Below are 20,316 nucleotides of genomic sequence, written 5' to 3' on the forward strand. Positions count from 1 at the left end.
GGAAGAACATAATCTCACACTGTTCTGCGCACAAGGGTAAAAGGCAGGTCTAACTTCATGATCGTCTGGTTTCCGGGGCGCTCTGAGTGCAGTCAATTTGGTTGGAAACCTTAGCAAGGGCTACCTGCTAAGAGACCCCAGGCGCGCAGCGGCGGCACGGCTCCCGGGTCACCCCCTGCCTTGGGGAGTCCCGGGCTAGGGGAAAGAGCAGCCGGTGCGGGCGTCCGGGCGTGAGGCTGCAGCGATTCGGAAGACCCGGGCCGCGGGCCGCTGCGAAGAGTGTCCAGGGGCGGCGCTAGAGGGCGCGGCAAGCGCGACAGGCCGCGGGCCCGGCCCCGGGCGCCCGCAGCCCCGCCCCACCCCGTCCCGCGGCGTCCAGGCGGGTCCCGTCCCGCCGCGTCCGGCCCGCGCGCTCGTCGCACCCTTCCCGGCTGAGGCGCTATCCGGTAGTCTCCGAGCAGCCATGGCTCAGCACTTCTCCCTGGCCGCCTGCGACGTGGTCGGCTTCGACCTGGACCACACTCTGTGTCGCTACAACCTGCCCGAGAGCGCCCCGGTGAGTGGCGCGGGCTGCCGGGGCGCGCGGCGCGCTGCCTCCATGGCGGCCGGGGCTCGAGTTTCCTCGGGGCTGGGGCGGCGGTGAGGGCCTCCGGGGACTGGCGGTCGCCAGGCCCTTCCGGGGACCTGGGCCTCCCCCGGCGGGGCGGGCGGAAGTGTGCATTCCCCGCTCCTCCCGGTGCGCGGGGACCGCCTTATGGAGCCCAGCCCTTAGCTGAGGTTGAGCGGGGGAAGAAAAGAGACGAAGGAGGGGCAGCTTGTGCCAGATCGGACTAGAGAAACGGTTTCCAGTGCAGAGGAGGGGCGGGGCCGGGGGTCCTGGGGTGTTCTTGTTGGTCCCCGGCCTTGGAACTTCTCTGCTTCGACGTTCTGGGCACTAGTTGAGAGTGGGGAACAGCCACCTGCTTTGGGACTTGGATTTTCCATGGCTGCGTTTTTCCATTTACCGAGTAGCCGCCAGTCAGGAACAGATTGTGTAGTGTATTAGAAGGAACACTAGTTGAAAAGTCATTAGAATCTTAGCCCTAATTTTGCTTTTTACCAAGAGATGAAAACAAACCTTTATTGTGCACCAACTACGTGCACCATGCACTTTGAATAAATACTTATCCCATTAACAGCCTACGAAGTTTGGGTCCTCACTGTGCTTTGAGGTTTGGGAAAACATGATGCCAGACCTGTGCCCTCAAATTCATTGTCTTCCTTTCCCCCATTCCTTCGTTTCACAAGGAAAATAATTGTGAAAAATTAACAGAATTATTACTGTTTTTTTAGTCAAGATCTAAGCATCCATCTAGAAAAAAAGACTGGTTGTGAGCATAGTAGTCAAAGCAGGGACTTCTCAGCCAGACTGCCCACCTTAGGACACCAGCCCTACCATCACTAGTTCTGTGATACCGGGCCAGTTCCCTAACCTGTGTTTCTTCTCAGTTTACACATCTATAAAATGGGGCCAATAATTGGATTTACCTCAAAAGAGTGCTAAAAGGATTACATGGGCAATAGATGGATCATGCTTAGATAGTACCTGGCAATACAAGTGTTTGGTTTTATGGGTACCACTCAGACCATCTTAAACTCTCACAGTTTATGGGCAGAAGTCTTAGGTCACAGTGCAGATATCAGCCAGGGCTGCTGTTTCTTAGGGATGTCAGTGCCCTAGTCAAAAAGGAGTGGCCCCTAAATTACTTGTGTGGTTTGTATGTACAGATGATTTTTTAAAAAGTGTACTTTTCCTGCTGTTACACTTTTCTGCTTTTCTACCATACGGGTCTGTTTTCCTTAGTCACATTTAGAAGTAAGAAGGCTTTTCTTTACTTCTTGATCCTTTGGTCAGAATTTTCCTGAGGTCTCTGATTCAGATTTTCCTTCCCTCTGTGCCTTTGAGATCCCTTCCTAGTTGACAGTTTTCTGCACCTCCTTTCTAGTCACCTTCCTGTGGAGGATTATTGTTGAACCACTGTCCTGTTAGAGCCAGTTTTGTCCACATGTGAGCATAAAACTTCAGAATGTAAGATCCACAGAGACAAGGATTTTTGATTATAAGCCTGGAATATAAGCAATGTTTCAAAGTTGGAAACAGTAACCTAGTGAGTTTTGGATCTGTTTGGTGTAAAAATCTTTTAAGTCCCACGGTGTGCTGAGTACTGTCCTAGAGCTGGAGATTCCGAGATGAACACCACAAAGGCCAAGAGGCAGTCCAAAGACTTAGGCTCTGGTCCCTAGGTTGAAGAGTTTTGTTTTTTTTTTTTTTTTAAGTTTTTGGCATGGGTCAGGTTCAAACCCATCACTTCCGCTATATGGGGCTGGCGCCCTACTCCTTTGAGCCACAGGTGCTGCCCTGGTTCCTGGGATGAAGAGTATTTCTTAGACCTTGTCTCCTTCCTGGGGGGTCTCCTTCCTTCCACACAGTACCTTCACCCCCTCAGTTCTCATCTTAAATACCAAACCTTCTGGTCCTCCTGAAGTTTGCCCCTCCATTCCAATCCGCCCTCCAGTTTTCTATAAGGCTAATTTCTCGTAGCACTCACCACACGGTATTAACATTTCCTGTTCACTTGTCAGACTCTCCTAGGGCCTAGAGCAGTGTTTTTCAACCTTTTCTATCTCACAGCACCCTTGAACCTATAGTTAAACTTCCACGGCACACTTAAATTATGTTGATTAAAAAAAAAAAGAGTAAAAAAAGAATATACTTATTGTGCTTTGAACTTCTTTTGAAAATAATTGATGATCCTTAAAAATTTTCCAGGTACACCAGTTGAAAATCACTGCCCTATAGGTTTGCAGTCTTTCCATAGTTTTAAGATGTGTCACCTCTGGTTCTGAATCACCAGGAGGGTTGAAAACTGTTAATATATAGTGTTGTCATAATGTGCGTCTATTAACAGTTGACCCTGGATTAGGGTCATGTTGCATTGGATGGGAGTGCATGTATAGTGATTTTAATTAGCTTTATGACAGAGCACAGCTCTGTTTGACAAGGAGCCTTTGGTTCTCCACACTCATCTCCTAACATGCAGGCTCCAATCCCCTAACTCTAGCTGTGTGCAGGCCCCTCAGTTTCTGGACATGTGGATCACTCAGCTAACTGCTACATCAGGGTCAGCCCCACCCCCCCAGAGAAGATACTTTCCCCCATCTCAGATGCCCTCTTCTCCCTGTTAGCATGCTGCATTATCACAACTGTCATGGGCTAATATCTACAGAAGAGGAGTCAGATTGTTCAGTGTGTCCTTTTGGAACCACTGCTCTGCCTCAGATTCAAACGTATCTGATAGCAACCCCCTAAAAACACTCTCCTGAAGTAGAGGAAAGTAGGGCCGATGTGGACATTCATCTACCTTTTCTCTGCTTTTCTTTTTTTTTTGGTCTGCACAGTTCAGTTCTTTTAAAATTTAGCCACCTTTTAAAGTATATATAAATGTATTTCACTTAAAAACCTAGAATGTTTATTGTCGAGAAATCAATAGATCTGTCAACACTCAGCAAAGCATCTCTTGTTTATTGTACTGGCTTCCAAAGGCTTCCTTTGTTCTTTTTCCTGAGATGTTTTGGTGGAGAAATAAGAGATATCTGATAGAGGCTTCAAGATTTCCTCCTCTATATCACCTTCCCGGTCCCCACACATATTTCACCTTGAGGCTCCCCAGAGGTGGGGCCTTTTCTAGCAAGGATGGACCAAGGATGGATGTAATGGTAGAATGGGGAACAGGTTAATTGTTTTAGTGATATGTTAAGTAAGTTTACAAAGCTTTGTCAAGTCTTGAATTACGATCTCCAGCCCATTAGAATTTGGGAGAAGGATCAGTAATTGTCCGTGGTTTGTCCTGTGGACAGGACAACTGCCTGGGGCTCGCAGGGGTAAAGTTTCTTTGCGAAGGGGGATTAAACAGATCAACTACGTATATTTCCTTCCTCCTTTCCCTATCCAGGGATTCCATTAGGTTTTCAGGTCTGTGAAATTGAGAACGAACAGTGAGTTTTATTTTTAATCTTTTTTTTCCTTCCCCTTATTTTCAGCTCATTTATAATAGCTTTGCTCAGTTCCTAGTTAAGGAGAGAGGGTATGATAAGGAATTGCTCAATGTGACCCCAGAGGATTGGGACTTCTGGTAAGTTCTTTTATTTTTTTTTTAAGGTCCACACGTTCCCTATGTTACTTTCTGATAACATTTTAATGCTTCCCTCTTCCGCGAAGGTAGAACATGAAATGTGAAATTGAATCAAAAGACAAGAGGTCTTCAGTACTACAAGTTTTGTATTTAATGGATTGAAAGTCTTTGCTGCTTTACACAAGTTTGCACGTGCTTAATTAAATGTAAAAATAAGCTATGAATGTACGTGACTAACTTGGATATTTTTATATGACTTAATCTTGTCATGATTAGGCATTTCAGGGATTTAGAACTGTCTCTAAAATTTACATCTTTAAGAAAAACAGTATTACCCTTCAAATTAAGAACTATAAGAGAAAAGGTGGAATCTTCATGGGTGTTCTGAGTAAGTGTCTGAATCAGGACATGAGGTTTTCTGTAATTTGGATAGACATTCTTGTCTAAGTCTGGTATGTATACTCCCTGCTTAGTTTAGGATTTCAACATCCTAAAGCTTCCTTTATCTGTCTTCTTCATTTAAAGAACAAAAATCCTAAGCCATTCAACTGTAATCCTAAAATATATGAAAATACATGCATAAATGTCTGAACACAACAATTATGAGATAGACATGATGGCTATGTTAGCCAATTGGGTGAGAGTTTTCCAAACTGCATATGGAAGCAACACACTGTATCCTATGATAGAATTAATGTACACAATTATGATCTAATAAAAAAATAATAAATTAAAAAAAAAGAAAATACAATGTTCATCTGGTATTCCAATATTTAGTCTTTTTTGATGTTTCCCTTTTATAAATGAAAGAAACAGAACCATTTTGCTATACGAATACTGACTCTGGAAATAATATGGTGTACAAAAGTAAATGATGCTTCTAAAGTACCCGGTCATTGTTTTAAACTCCCTTGGTATTTAGTGGCCATTAAACCTCTTTGCTTTTGTTATTCTTAGTAATAAATCTGTACTCTTCTCCTCAAATCCCACAAGTCTTTTCTAGTGAAGAATCTACAACTTGGCATTTGACTTTATTTTAGTGGTTTTCAATAATATGCTTTAATATGCTTTGCCCACAGGGCAAGTTCTCCTAACCTGACCTACATTGAGGCAGAAATCTAAAGAATATAGAAAAGACTCTGGCTAAGCCCTTGTAGAATATAAGTGTGTACGTGTGGTTGTGTCTTATTTAATGGCAATCATTTGCACATTTTAAAAGAGGCACAGGCTGATGTTTTGCTTTTTTTTTTTCTTTGAGATTCTTCTTTTTGAAGGCCTCAGGATTTCACAAGCTAAGCATGCTGCCCTTTGTTTGCCCACATACCCGTTTACCTGCTGTGGGGTGGATATTTACTTTTACAGTTCTTGGGTATTCTTATTTGTGTAGTTAATACATCATTCAGCTGCATGGGGGAATCATTTTTCAGCATTGTGACTTTTAAAAACTTTAGATTATTCCTTCTTAGGTTGGCTGTTGATAGGAACTGATTGACAATCAAACTTTTCTATTTCAGTTGCAAGGGTTTAGCACTGGATCTAGAAGATGGGAACTTCATTAAACTTGCAGATAATGGCACTGTGCTCAGGTAATCAGATTTTAGTTGTAAAATCAAAACTTTACGTCCTCCAGGATACTAGATTACTTTGTAGCATTTCACCCTTAAGGTGTGGGTTAAATAAGATTATTTTAGTGACTGAGGTGACAGATTATCTTGTAACTGCATGTCTTTGTATGAACTGTGTTAAGTTATCTAACTACAAATCTTCATATGAATTGTGTAAACCATTAAATACAAACCTGTGATGATCAGATTTAAAGGTCTAGTTCCTTTAAATTTAGCTCATTAGAAATATTTGCAGGAAATACAATAGAAAGTTAAGAACTTGCTTCTATTCATTGACCACTCCTTATTGCAGAAGACCCGGGGAATTATATTTTTAGCTGAGTAAGTAGGTGCCTAGAATAAAATCAGGGTTCTTTCTATTAAGGAGAAAGGAAAGAATGGGTGTGATTGTGTTGTTTATCTGTGCATATCTTTCTTTTTCCTGTTTATCCGAATTCTCCTCCATCGTACAGGGCTCATGTGTCTTAGCACCTTCTAGACTGTTCCAATCTCACCAATCTTTCCTACACTCAATGCTGTTGTTCTTTCCTTCCCTTCTCTCCAAGTGGGCCCAACCTTCCACGTGCTGGGAAGGTACGACAAGCAGTCCGAAGCAACTGCTGTGCTGCTTTGTGTCGTTCAGAGGGTTCCAGGGAGTGAGCATCTGTTTTATCCTCAGTACGAATAGTTCAAGCAAGTCAACATGGCCATGAAGCCCTGCCGTTTATTATTTATACAAACACAGTCAGAATCAGGAAGACTCTCAGCAGAGGTTGATTCTTGGTGGAGGGAGGGTGATTCAAGGGATCACCTCTATGGTTTATCTTACAAGGGTACAAGTGAATCTTTCTAAAAGTAGAATATAAATGTCTTAACACAATAGCTAAGAAAATGACCTGAAGGCTAAGTTAACCAGTTTGATGAAAATATTTCAAATTGTATATGAAAACACCACACTATACCCCACGATTGCATTAATGTACACAGCTGTCATTTAATTAAAAAAAAAATGGTTGATTCTTACATATATTCTCTATTTTCATACCTTATTCTTTTTGCATGATGTAAACTCCCTTCACACTGTCCCCCAGACCATCCCCTAAGCTGCATCTGACTAGAGCAAGTGCGGTGCCACTTTTGATTATTTTGTAATTTCTTGGCACTTTTCTTCCCTCAGGCAACTAGAGATCAAGTGTGTGTCTGTGTGTGTGTGCACGCTCACGTGTGTGTACTCGTATGTATACACATACAATGCCACTTTGACTGTGTCCTTCGACTGTGCTCTAAGATTCTTATAGCATACTTGGCTATTGTCACCTGTGGTTAAAAAAATGAAAAGCATTCCACAATTTTGTTTCTTTCTCCCGTTGTTCTGTCTGTCTGCCCCTTCCCACCACCTCACCCTGAAGGTCTACCCTGTCCATTCTAGCTCTGCAGTTTCTCCTGAATTTTAATAGCTTATTTCCTTTTTTTTTTTTTTAGATAGAGCCTCAAGCTGTCCCCCTGGGTAGAGTGCTGTGGCATCACAGCTCACAGCAACCTCCAACTCCTGGGCTCAAGCGAGTCTCCTGCCTCAACCTCCCAAGTAGTTGGGACCACAGGCACCCGCCACAATGCCTGGCTATTTTTTGGTTGCAGCCGTCATTGTTGTTTGGCGGGCCCAATCTGGATTTGAACCCACTACCTTAGGTGTATGTGGCTGGCGCAGTAGCCACTTGAGCCACAGGTGCTGAGCCAGCTTATTTCTTTGATGCCTTCTTTCAACCACTATAGTAGGTTCCTTGTCTGATGGTATTCCCCATCTTTAGGTATAGCTTTATACATGTTAACCTTTTTATAAAAAGGAGCCTGTTTGTGATTTCCAGCTCTCCATTTGCTTTTCTTATTTCATTTCTTTTTTCCTTCATATTATTTTGTATCCATAATATATATACCAAGAGAATACTAACAATACTCCCTGTCATTGTAATTTTTCACAATAAACTGTATAAGATGTCAGCTACAGTAGTCTCACCTGATCTGAGGGGAATATGTTCCAAGATCCTCAGTGGATGCCTGAAACTGCCAATAGTACTGCTCTCTATTGTACTATGTATACGTTAAACTATGCTTTTTCCTATACACGCATACCTGTGATAAAGTTTAATTCATAAATTAGGTACAGTAAGAGGTTAAAAATAACTAATAACAGAATAGAACAATCATAACAATACTCAGAGGGGGGATGCACACTTTAAAACTTATGGGTTGTTTATTTCTGGAATTTCCCATTTAATATTTTTGGACCATGGGTTGGCCATGGGTAAAGGAAACTGCAGAAAAGAAAAGCATGAATTAGGGAGGGATTGCTGTATTTCTTTCTCTCCAAGGTAAGACTCTCTTAACCAGGCCTAACTGATGGAAAAGCAGTATTCTGAGCCCAGAAAATGGCTACTTTTTCATCCTATTGGGTTTTTTGGTCACTTTCCTTTGGCCAGTACCCTGTGTAGTTTGAACTGTGGTATGTCTGTTGAGAGTGGGCACGGGGCTGCCCATTTTGTCTTTGCAGTCTCCGTGTATTCATGGTCATGTGCCCTCAAGTGCGAGGTGCCTCCATGTGTCCTGTGGGCCTGCTGCAGCTCACTTTCTAGCTCTGGAATCTGTTGCTCTTTCTGTAATGTGGCCAGAACCAGCTCCCCACCACACCCACCTGGTGGTTTTCTAATTGTTCTAGTTATGTTAATCTTATCTGTATGGCTAAATGGTCTAGAAAACTCTAAAGACTCCTAGAATTGATAAACTCAGTAAAGTCTCGGGTTATAGAATCAGTGTACAGAAATTAATAGCATTTCTATATATTATTAATAGTCAAGCTGAGAATCAAATCAAGAACTCAATACCATTCACAATAGCTGCCAAAAAAAAAAAAAAAAAAGAAAGAAAGAAAAGAAAACCTAGAAATTACTTAAGCAAGGAATTGAAAGCTTTCCAAAGGGAGAACTACAAAACACTAATGAAAGAAATTGTAGATGACACTAACAAATGGAAAAATATCCCATGCTAATGGATCAGAAGAAGCAATATTGTTAAAATGTCCTTACTGCCCACAGTAATTTACAGATTTGATGCAATTCCTGTCAAAATACCAACATCACTTTTCACAGAATTAGTAAAAACAAATTCTAAATTTCATGTAGAATCAAAAAAGAACCCAAATAGCCAAAGCAATCATAAGCAAAAAGAACAAATCTGGAGGTATCGCATTACCTGCCATTAGATTATACTGCAAGGCTAAAAGTAACTAAAACAGCGTGACACTGGTATAAAAGTGGACACATAAGTCAATGGAACAGCATAGAGAACCCAGAAATAAAACTATAAAACTACAACCCCCTGATCTTCAACAAAGCAGACAATAACATAAACTGGGAAGAGGATGCCCAGTTCTATAAATTGTGCTGAGAGAATTGGAGAGCTGCATGCGGAGGAATGAAACTGGATCCCTGGCTCTCACTATATGCAAAAATTAACTCAAGATGGATTAAAGACTAAACTGTAAGAACTGACACTACAAAAATTATAGAAGGTAATTTAGTAAAAACTCTTCTGGATATTAGCCTGGACAAAGAATTTATGACTAAGACCCCCAAAGCAAATACAACAAAAATATAAATAAATGGATCTTACTTACAATAAAAAGTTTCTGCACCCCAAAAGAAATAATCAAATAGACAACCTACAGAATGAGAGAAAATATTTGTTAACCATAGATCTGACAGAAAACTAATTTCAAGAATTTACAAGAAACTCAAATCAGCAATAAAAAAAAAAAAAAAACAACTCCATTAAAATGAAGGCAAAATCTGGGAGTAGTGGTTCACACCTGTAATCCTAGCACTTTAGGAGGCCAAGGTGGGAGCATCACTGGAAGTCAGGAGTTTGAGATCAGCAAAGTGAGATCCCCATCTCTACTAAATTGAGAAAAGTTAGCTGGGCATCACTCAAACCTGTAGTCCCAGCTATTCGGGAGGCTGAGGTAGGAGGATTGCCTGAGTTCAGGAGTTTGAGGTTGCTGTGAGCTAGGCTGAGGCTGTGGCATGCTTGGCTGACAGCAAGACTGTCTCAAAATAAAAGTGACCAAAACACGGGAACAGACATTTTTCAAAAGAAAATATACAGTTGGCCAACAAACATGAAAAAGTGCTCAACGTACCAATCATTAGAGAAATGCAAATTAAAACCACAATGAAAGACCACCTTACACCTGTCAGAATGGCCATTATTAAAAAGTCAGAAAACAATAGATGGAGTACAGATGGAATGAAAAAGGAGGGCTTGTACAATCATTATACTCCTTGTTGGAGGGAAAGTAAATTAGTCCAACTCTATGGAAAACAGTGTGGAGCTTCGTCAAAGAACTAAAAGAAGACCTATCATTTGGTCCAGCAATGCCACTTCTAGGGACCCACTCAAAGGAAAAGAAGTCATTATATCAAAAAGACACATGCACTTTGATGTTTATCACAGCACAAAATTGCAAAGATAAGGAATCAATATTAAGTGCCCAACAGCTGATAATAAAGAAAATGTGGTGTGTATATGTGTGTATACACACACACACAGACACCATGGAATACACAGCCGGAAAAAGAAGGAAATATTGTCTTTTGCAACAACTTAAATGGAACTAGAGGCTATTACCCTCAGTGATGTCTCTTAGGAATGGAAAAGCAAAGTCTGCACATACTCACTTATAAGCAGGAGCTAAATGAAAGGTATACATGGTCACACAGAGTGCTGTAATGAACTTTGGAGACTCAGAAAAGAGAAGGGTAGGAGGGGGCATAAGGAATCAAAAATTAACTACTGGGCACAATTTGTTCTATTTTAGTGGCGTATACACTGAAACCCCTAACTTCACCAGTACACAGTTCATCTATGTATCAAAAAGCCCCTAAATAAAAAAATTTTAAAAATAAATGACAACTTCAACAGGAAATGGTGGTGTCTTATCCAGTGTTGACCTCAGAGTGGGCATCTCCTTGTCACTGGCAAGTTGGTGGTTTAAAGGGAAGAAAAGCTGGAATTGTCCATAGACAATGCCATATAGAATGAACCTTAAATGGGGAAATTACCCAATGGAAAACAGAAAGGAAAAAAAATCTGTGCTCGCTTTGGTGGCAGTGGGGATCACTAGTTGCAATGCTAGGGAAGGGAACTGTTGGTAAACAATGTGCGTCATCTTCCGAAACCAGGGCGAGCCACGGCACCAAGATGATGACTGCCGAAGCCCTGTCAGCGGCCTATGGCAAGGAGGAGTGGAAGCACTTCGTATCGGACACGGGAATGGTTTGCCGCTCAGGTATGGCTCCAGGGGCCAGCTCTGCTGCCCACTCCCCTTTTGTTTTAGACCCTGAACCTTCTACATGAGGACGCAAAGAAGACACGCCCTCCTTGCCCTTTGCTGGGCAGGATGCACAAGGGAGTGATGTTGGGATGTATTTTTTTTTAACAGATGTGTCTTTCAAAAGGCAACTGGTTCAAAGTGCTGCTAGCCTTTTCACATTGCCTTATTTAAGGTTTTGGTGTTTGTTTTTTTTTTTTAATTTCAGAATATTACATGGTAAAAATGCCACTTGAAGCCACTTGATTATGTACGTTGTTTTTGTTTAAAAAAGAATAATTTTAGGTCTCAGTTACAAGCGTGCCTATCACCTAGACAGTGGACACTGCACCTGTTAGGTGTGAATTTACCCCCCACCCCCACCACCTGCTTGGTTTTTGATAAGTGTTATTTCTGTATGTGCACAGAAGTATTGATTGTTAGTTCCAATGTAATAGTGAGTACAAGTGGCTTTTGTTTCTCCATCTTTTGTTTGTTTGTTTTGAGACAGAGTCTTACTATGTCACCCTCAGTAGGGTGCCCTGGTGTCACAGCTCACAGCAACCTCCAACTCTTGGGCTTAAGCGATTCTCTTGCCTCAGCCTTCCAAGTAGCTGGGACTTCAGGTGCCCACCACAATGCCTGGCTATTTTTGTTGTTGTTGTTGTTGTTGTAGTTGTCATTGTTGTTTAGCTGGGCCAGGCTGGATTCGAACTTGCCAGCCTTAGTGTATGTGGCTGGCCCATAACCACTGTGCTATGGGTACCAAGCCAGTGTTTTTCCATTCTTGTGATACTTAAAAAAATGATCTCCAGTTCTAAGCATATCAGGTTAATACAAGAGGTATTTGTGTTCATTTTTTTTTTTTTTGGCTGAGTCGCACTCCATGGTATGCATGTACCATATTGTATTACACCACTCGTGTTATTTTATTTATTATTTTTTTTGAGATGGAGTCTCAAGCTGTCACCCTGGGTAGAGTGCCGTGGCATCACAGCTTACTGCAACCTCAAACTCTTAGGCTTAAGCATTTCTCTTGCCTCAGCCTCCCAGGTAGCTGGGCTACAGGGGCCCTTCACAATGCCTGGCTATTTTTTTTATTGTTGTTGTTGCAGTTGTCATTGTTGTTTTAGCTGGCCTGGGCCGGATTTGAACCTGCCAGCCTCAGTGTGTGTGGCCAGCACCTACACACTGAACTATGGGTGCTGCCACACCACTCATGTATTGATGGGCACTTGGGTGGTTTCCCCATCTTTTCAATTGTGAATTGTGCTGCTGTAAACATTCAAATGTGTGTGTCCTTTTCATAAAATGTGGTTTGGTTTTTTTTTTTTTCCTTTGGGTAAATACCCAGTAGTGGAATCTCTGGGTTAAATGGTAGATCTAGTTTTAGTTCTTTGTGGGGTCTCCAGACTACTTTCTATCCCACCAACGTGTATTGGTCTGCTATCTCTGCATCCATGGCAGCATTTGTTGTTTTAGGACTTTTGGATCATTAAAAAGTCCCAAGGCTTTGTTGATGCTCCTTTTACTTGTACTTGTTCTGGAGTGGATATTAACGCTCAGGAATAACACATTCCTCTACTGTCCTGTATTCTTTATCAGTTTGGTACCTGCTCAGGCTTTCCCTTCTCCACCTTCCACTTCACTCCACATTCTCATTACCTACCACTCCTGTGTTTCTAGAATTCTCCTTATTGTAGAAATGAAAAGAAGGAAGAATAACTGTCTCTGACTCTTATATCCCAGAATGCCCTTTCTCCAAAGCTTAATTTTGAAAAGTAGACAAAAGAGACCATGTATGTACTTTGCTTTTTTAAGTTTATAGCTTGGAGAGCCTGGAGCAGCACTAACACAGGTGTATCTCATTCTTTTAAATGCTGGCCTGCTCTGCTGTCCCGGGCCTGTATCCTGATTTATTTTATCATTCCCCTTGCAGTGGACATTTAAACTGCATCTGGCGTTTTGCTTTTACAAACAAGCCTGAGGCAATGTTTATATCCAGAATAAATTCCTAGAAATAACTTGCTCTAAGGACATACAGGTTTAAAATTTTGTATATGTATTGGCAAACAAGGCCTTTATTTCTAGGAACTCCACTTCTGTTTCTGTAGCTCCTTCTATATTAAATGTATTAATCCTCAGAGTTAGGTACAGAGTTATAGTCTATATATAGGTACAGGTACATTCCCTGCCAGTATAGTTAGGAAATATAAAGCATTGATGGTTATAGAAATTTTTAGGGACAATTTATTTGATAATATCTTTTCAGATGGTTGGCCTGACCCGAGGATGGTTTCCCTTGCCGACCAATCTTTAGAACGTTGTTTTGAGCTATTTTCCCTTAATGGTAGATCATGTCGAAACAGTTCAGTATAGTGAAGTCACGAGGGACTTGATGCCAGATGGTCCTAGTTGGTTCTAGATAGTGCGGGATAAAGGGACTCTGGTCAGTTACTAAGCCACTTTCAGCATCAGTTTTCTTTTCTTTAACAGGAGATGATACTGCTTATCTGTAGAAGTGAGAACCTTGCTGACATAAACTGTTGTTTTCCCCTCAGTCACTCATGTACCTTTGTTCCATTTTCACTAAGACAGAGGGAATAGGATTGGCACTGGGTTCTTAGGGAATAGTTTTTCTGTGTATAAAGCTTCATGGTTAAAGGACTTGGTTTTGATTCAGAGGCTTGTTTCACGGAACTGAACTCACTCATCATTTCATTCACAATGAGCTCTCTAGTGTATGAGGAGATGGAGATTAAGGATTTCATGTGGCGCAGTCCAGGAATTTGGGTATTGGGAGAGGCATTGGGCACAGGCTGCCCCGTTTAATAGCTCAAGGCTGAACAAGCTATCCTTATGTCCCCACCATGGACATTCAGCCCAAGTATGATGGTCAGGTGACATCATCCTCTTGCCTTGTAGGCAGGAACCAGTGGGTCCTTCTGATTAACCTCCTCAAACCTGAATTATGTGATTAGACCCCAACCATGACTCATAACATTTCAACTCTTAGATTGAGTTTCACCAGGGAAAGGGAGAATGGGAGGAGAAAAGCAAGGATGTCTCACTGGGCTTGATGAAATACTTCCTGCTCCAGCAGTGCCCAGGACAGCTAGGAATCAGGTTCAAGCAAGTCACTATAATGTCAGGCCAGGAGATAAGATCAAGTGCAGATTATTAAACTTTGGAAAGCTTTGTCCACTGTGCTAGGTCTTGGGAGTCCTAGAGTGTTATGTGGTCTTAATGGCCTAGGACTGTGTAGGCAGAAATGCACACAAGTTGCCATCTCTCTTTTCTTCCAGGTCACTGGTTTTTCACAGCAAAGCTACCATACCTTTCTTAAAAAGAAGAAACAGTCTGAGATATTTCCCCAATAATTTAAGTTATGAAAGAAAAAAAGATAAGACCAAGTCAACCAAAATATTTTCAACTGAGAGAAAGGACACAAAACTGTACAGCCATATTTAGAATTAACTTTGACTTTATTTTTTATACATTTTCAATATGTTGACAGGGTGAGACAAAAGGCACTAAATGATATTCAGAGAGATAGACCCCCCTGGCTTCTGAAAATGATTGTTTCCTAATATGCTTATATTATCTCATTCCAAAGTAAGCCATTCAATTATTATCATTTAACAAACATTTGTTGAGCACTTATAATATTCTGGACAGTATGCCTAGTGGACCCTTAAGGAACAAGACAAATGTATTCCATAACCTCAGATCCATGGCTTATAAATGAAAGGACAGAAACTCAGAATCAGGCAGTTGTCATAATGTGCTCAAGAATAGTTATGACCATATGAAAATACTTTCTTATTATTAAACTAAAACTGGCTCAACCTATCAGTTCTGTTTGATTCTTCTTTGTACCCAGAGTTCCCTAGGGTTTGGGTTCTTCCAAAAGTGGAGTGGTTACTTTTGATCTCAGTGAGCAGGAGTGAGCTGATGAGAGGGGTGACGGAAGGAAGGAAGGAGCAACAGGGGCTGGATTCCACCCAGACTTGTGAGGAGAAGCACAGAGAATACCTCCTAGAGTTGTTGTTCCAGGAGGCAAGCTCTTGACCTGTTAGTTGAGGTTATATGTAAGAAATCAAATCCCTCTCTTCTATGAGATCCTAAAATATATCTGTCCTGTACTCTTGAGTTTTTCGAAGATCTGCCACTGTGACCCCACATGCATGCTTATTATCCTTTCATCACTCCATTGTTCTCATCCTGTACTGAAGTTTATCTCTAGTGGCATAAAAATCAAATGCGATACTGTAGGTGGGGCTAATCAGCACATTATGAAAAGGCTAAACTGTTGTGTGGGGTGCTTCACGGTACTCCAGGGGCAGGTGATTTTGAAATCCAGTGACTTTGATGACATGCATTTGGTTTTTTCACATTCCCTATTACAGTTGGGGCATATTCTGGTTTTAGTTTGTATGTATTTTTTTAAAGACAAGTAGAGTATTTCTTATTTCCTTTTTGAGACAGAGTCTCACTGTGTTGCTCTTAGTAGAATGCTGTGACATCACAGCTCACAGCAACCTCAAACTCTTGGGCTTAAGCCAGTCTCTTGCCTCAGCCTACCAAGTAGCTGGGACTACAGGCGCCCACCACAACATCTGGCTATTTTTTTGTTGCAGTTGTCATTGTTGCTTAGCTGGCCCAGGCTGAGTTTGAACCCACCAGCCTCAGTGCATGTGGCTGGCACCATAACCACTGAGCTATGGGTGCCAAGCCTAGATTTTTTTTTTTTTTTTTTTTTTTTTGCACTTTTTGGCTGGGGCTAGGTTTGAACCTACCACCTCTGGCATATGGGGCCAGCGCCCTACTCCTTTGAGCCACAGGCGCCTCCCTAGAATATTTTTGAATAAAATGCTTGACTTACATATATTATAGTCTAACTTTCTTGTAATACCCTCAAAGCTTTAAACCTTTCTTAAAAGATGATGTACCTCTCCCCCTTTTTTTTGAGACAGCCTCTCACTCTGTCGCCTTGGGTAGAGTGCTGTGGCATCATAACTCATAGGAACCTCAAACTGTTGGGCTTTAGCAATCCTTTTGTCTCAGGCACTTGAGTAGCCAAGATTACAGGCATGTGCCACAGCATCTGGCTAGTTTTTCTATTTTTAGTAGAGGCAGGTCTAACTCTTGCTTAGGCTGGTCTCGAACTCCTGAGCTCAAGCAAGCTACCTGCCTCAGCCTCCCAGAGTGTTAGGATTAACATGCATGAATCCCACCGCACCCAGCATGATGTGCCATTTTTAACTGAAAAAGAGGGTTCTTCAGATAATTAAACCAAAACCTAATGTCTTGTCAGCCACGTTTCTGTGTTTTTCACGAACATGATGTATTAATTTGTTCCCAGTTTAAAATTATAATTTTTTTCTTTTTTAGGAAAGTACTATTTTTATGATAATTATTTTGACCTGCCAGGAGCTCTTCTATGTGCCAGGGTGGTGGACTTACTAACAAAGGTAAGTAGAGACTCATGTTTTAGAACTATGATATGTATTTAGTCATAAGTCAGAGGACTTAAATATATGTAACTTTCAAATTGAGGTTTTAGCTAGGTTCTTCTTTGTGGTTTCAGAGGTGACGGGAAAGGAAAAACATGGTGAATTTGGTGAAAGTATTTTTGGAAAATTAAATAGCAGTGGTTTTTTTTTTTCCCCAGGGAAAATAAACCTATTCTCCAGTAGGGGGTGCGAAAGTCTAGAAAAGGAAAATACATAATCAGCACTTGAATCTGGAAAAAATATTTTCTTTAGCAAAATAAATAGTTTCACTAACAGAATAAAATAACAAAAGTAATTCAGAAAATTCCACATGTATACGCATTCCAAATAATAAACCAGAAAAATGAGATTAAAATTTTTAAATTAATTATTTTGAACATAGGTTAATGCATATAGGCTTTCCCTTCATACTGTATATACAGATTGAATAGATCTCTGATACAATGTAATAGTTCATATTTGAAACTTAAGAGCTATAAGCATAAGTGGGTTTTACCTGTCAGAATCCCTTTCCGTTTTACATGTGTTGTTTTTTAAAATCACTGTTACCATGTTTATAATAGAGCACAGATAATGGTTTATTCGAATCAGAATTATATCCATGTGTTTGTGAAAAGTTTCTGTTGAGCAGTAGTTTGGGTATGTTTGTAGAAGTCTTTATTAACACAAGATGGAGTCAGTTTTTCATTTTGTTGTTACTCCAAGCAAAATGTATGTGTAAGTATTAGAGACTTTGTATAATTAGATAGAAATATCCGGTAGTCTGTCTTTATTTAGATAGAAGGACACTGGTTAATGTTTCCAAGGAAGCAGTGGGTTATAGAGTTTTGTGTTTCAACATAATGTTTATTTGCTTTCTGGTTTAAAAAACATTAAACATGATTTACATTTTGGATTTAGAGCCTCATTTATCTCACTGATAGACTTGCTACTCTTGACGATTGAAGTTCAGACTAAGAGTACCCTGAATTTTAAAACCCCCAGCTTCTGGGGCTTTATGATTGTAGGCTCTTTAGCCCCATTGATGCCCTAGAATGTTAAGTAACACATGCTAACATATCAGAAATTATATAACATTATAAGTTTCCTTATATATTCAAAATTTTCTATAATATTTAGACTTCGAGTGGAAATTTTTATTTAATTTGGGCTATGTGAACTATGTTAACATTTAGTGATATATATGTGCATATATAGCAGCAATTTTTGTAGAAGATTTCTCTTTTTAAAGTCACTTTTAGTAATGCTTGTAATCCTAGCACTCTGGGAGGCTGAAGTAGGAGGATCCCTTGAATTCAGAAGTGTGAGACCAGTCTGAGCAAGTGCAAGACCCTATCTCTACTAAAACACAAAAAATTAGCTGGGTGTGGTGGCACATACCTGTAGTCTCAGCTGCATGGGTGGCTAAAGGAGGAGGATCACCTAAGCCCAGGAGTTTAAGGTTGCTTTGAACTAGGCTGATGCCACGGCACTCTAGCCTGGGCAACAGAGTGAGACTCTGTCTCCAAACAAACAAAATAAAAACGTGAGGTCACCTTCAGGAGAATGAGAACTCTATTAGTAGAGTTCTATTATGTTTTCTAAAACATATATTCCGTCTTAGAATATAATAATGCAGATGCTTCTTTACTTTTGGTGGGGTTGCCTCCCAGTAACCCCATTGTAAGTTAAAGGTATCTGTAAGTTGGAAATGAATTTAATATGTCTAACCCACCAAACATAGCTTAGCCTAGCCTTCCTTAAATGTTCTCAGAACAGTTGCACATTAACCTATAGTTGGGCTAAATCATTTAACACAAAGTCTACTTTATAATAAAGTGTTGAATATCTCATGCAGTTTATTGAATCCTATGCTAAAAATGAAAGACGTGGCTGCGCACAGTGGCACACACCTGTAATCCTAGCACTCTGGGAGGCTGAGGCGGGTGAATCACTTGAGCTCACAGTTTGAGACTAGCCTGAGCAAGAGCAAGACCCCCATCTCTAAAAATAGCGAGGTGTTATGATGGGCACCTATAGTCCCAGCTACTTGGGAGGCTGAGGCAGGAGAATAGCTTGAGTCAAGAGTTTGAGGTTGCTATGAGCTGTAATGACAGGGCAGTCTACCAAGTGACAAAATGAGACTGAATAAAAAAAAAAAAGAATGAAAGAAAACAAAAAAACATAATGATTGTGTGGGTTTCTACTGAATCTATCACTTTCATACTATACTAGTAAAGTCAAAAAATCTTGTGTGAACCATCTTAAGTTGGGGACTGTCTGTGTAGTTAGTTGTTTGCCAGCATTTTTCACTATATTTGAAAACAGAAGTATTGCATGTGTTACATTTGCAATTTTGTTTTCCAGCAGAACAATGGTCAAAAAACATTTGATTTTTGGAAGGATATTGTTGCTGGTATACAACATAATTATAAAATGTCAGCTTTTAAGGGTGAGTAATATGAAGAAGGACTTCCTAATAGATATTTTTTAACTATTGTGTGTCTAGTGGAGTAGTTGGAAGTTGCCTATTTTTGACTGTAATTTGATCTTAATTACAGTCATAAGAAACTGTAAAGTTGGTTCTGCTTACGTTGTAAGAGGTTCTTTTGTTCATGTCTGTTTCATGGCCAAAATTGCCATTATTCCAAGTTGCTGTTAAAGTGTCTTTTATAAAAATGTTTGCCAATAGGGTTGTTCTGTGGGTTCCCCAGAATTGCAGTTCCAGCTTTGCTGTTTGCCAGGCTTGGGCATTAAGGGTTGGTGACACTTGTAAATGTTAGCGTAGTTAGTTTTAGACAGGTGGGCATTGTCTGCCAGAGGAAATTTCATTCTTATTAAGCTTAAGGAACAGGACTGGCTGACCCAGAATGGGAACAGAGATACCACGAGCCTTGAGCCTAGGGTTTTACCTTTTCATTCACAGCTTTTTTTGAGTTACACAAAGTTGCTTGTAGGGAATAAAAAGATGTCTCTATGGTATTTTACTCCAATGACTTAAAACAGATCATCCTGGTTCAGCTAATGGCTTGATGGATACTCAACAGCAGTATTTTTTAGCTTCAAAAAATGTTGCCTTTTGATTGACATAAAAATTACTCGCCTTCCTTTTCATGTATAATTCAAGCCATCAAAATAATATTAAGTATTATGACTAAAAACGTGTCAAGACAATAAGTAGTAACTACAGGATACTTGCTGAAACTACATATTTCTGTGCCACCCACTGCTTTCCCTTCTAGAAGAAAATCACTGCTTTGGGCCTGGTCCTTAGCTCTTGACTCTAGCTCATCACTTGTGGCTCTGTGGGTCCCTTGTGAGTCTACACGGAATGCTTGGGTGTGTGGGAATGCCCAACCCCATTGGAAGGACAGATCCATGACAACTATAAAAGCCACCCAACATTTTATTGTTTTACTTTGTAATTAATTTTGTAAAATGAAAACCCTTAAAAGAATGGTTGAAAAGAACAAATTGCTGTTTTCAAATAAATCCAGCATGAAATGCTGTTTTCAAATAAATCCAGCATGAAAGTCTATTGATGTTATTTTATTGCATTGTAAATAAGTAGTAGATAAAACATTTCATGCTTTAATAAGTGAGGCACAGCTTGAAAGTTTTAAACAGCAATATAAAAATACAGTACAGAGCATAAATAAATAATATCTTTTTACTTCTAGTCA

At 40.5% G+C, this 20,316-nt stretch overlaps 1 protein-coding gene across 1 annotated transcript in view; it reads left to right on the top strand.

Annotated features, from left to right (window-relative positions):
* The first annotated feature begins 325 nt into the window (after positions 1 to 325).
* The window catches only part of NT5DC1 (5'-nucleotidase domain containing 1), a 132,984-nt gene continuing 112,993 nt past the window's right edge, over positions 326 to 20,316 (top strand). The window contains exons 1-6 of the mRNA XM_003781605.3: positions 326 to 556; positions 4,081 to 4,172; positions 5,687 to 5,758; positions 11,011 to 11,117; positions 16,533 to 16,612; positions 19,001 to 19,085. Coding sequence (XP_003781653.1) covers positions 464 to 556; positions 4,081 to 4,172; positions 5,687 to 5,758; positions 11,011 to 11,117; positions 16,533 to 16,612; positions 19,001 to 19,085 — 529 coding nt within the window. The 5' untranslated portion in view covers positions 326 to 463. The remainder of the gene's footprint in view (positions 557 to 4,080; positions 4,173 to 5,686; positions 5,759 to 11,010; positions 11,118 to 16,532; positions 16,613 to 19,000; positions 19,086 to 20,316) is intronic.

This window comes from Otolemur garnettii, unplaced genomic scaffold (genome assembly GCF_000181295.1).
Source record: "Otolemur garnettii isolate 467f Iridium unplaced genomic scaffold, OtoGar3 scaffold00002, whole genome shotgun sequence".
NCBI classification, from domain to species: domain Eukaryota; kingdom Metazoa; phylum Chordata; class Mammalia; order Primates; family Galagidae; genus Otolemur; species Otolemur garnettii.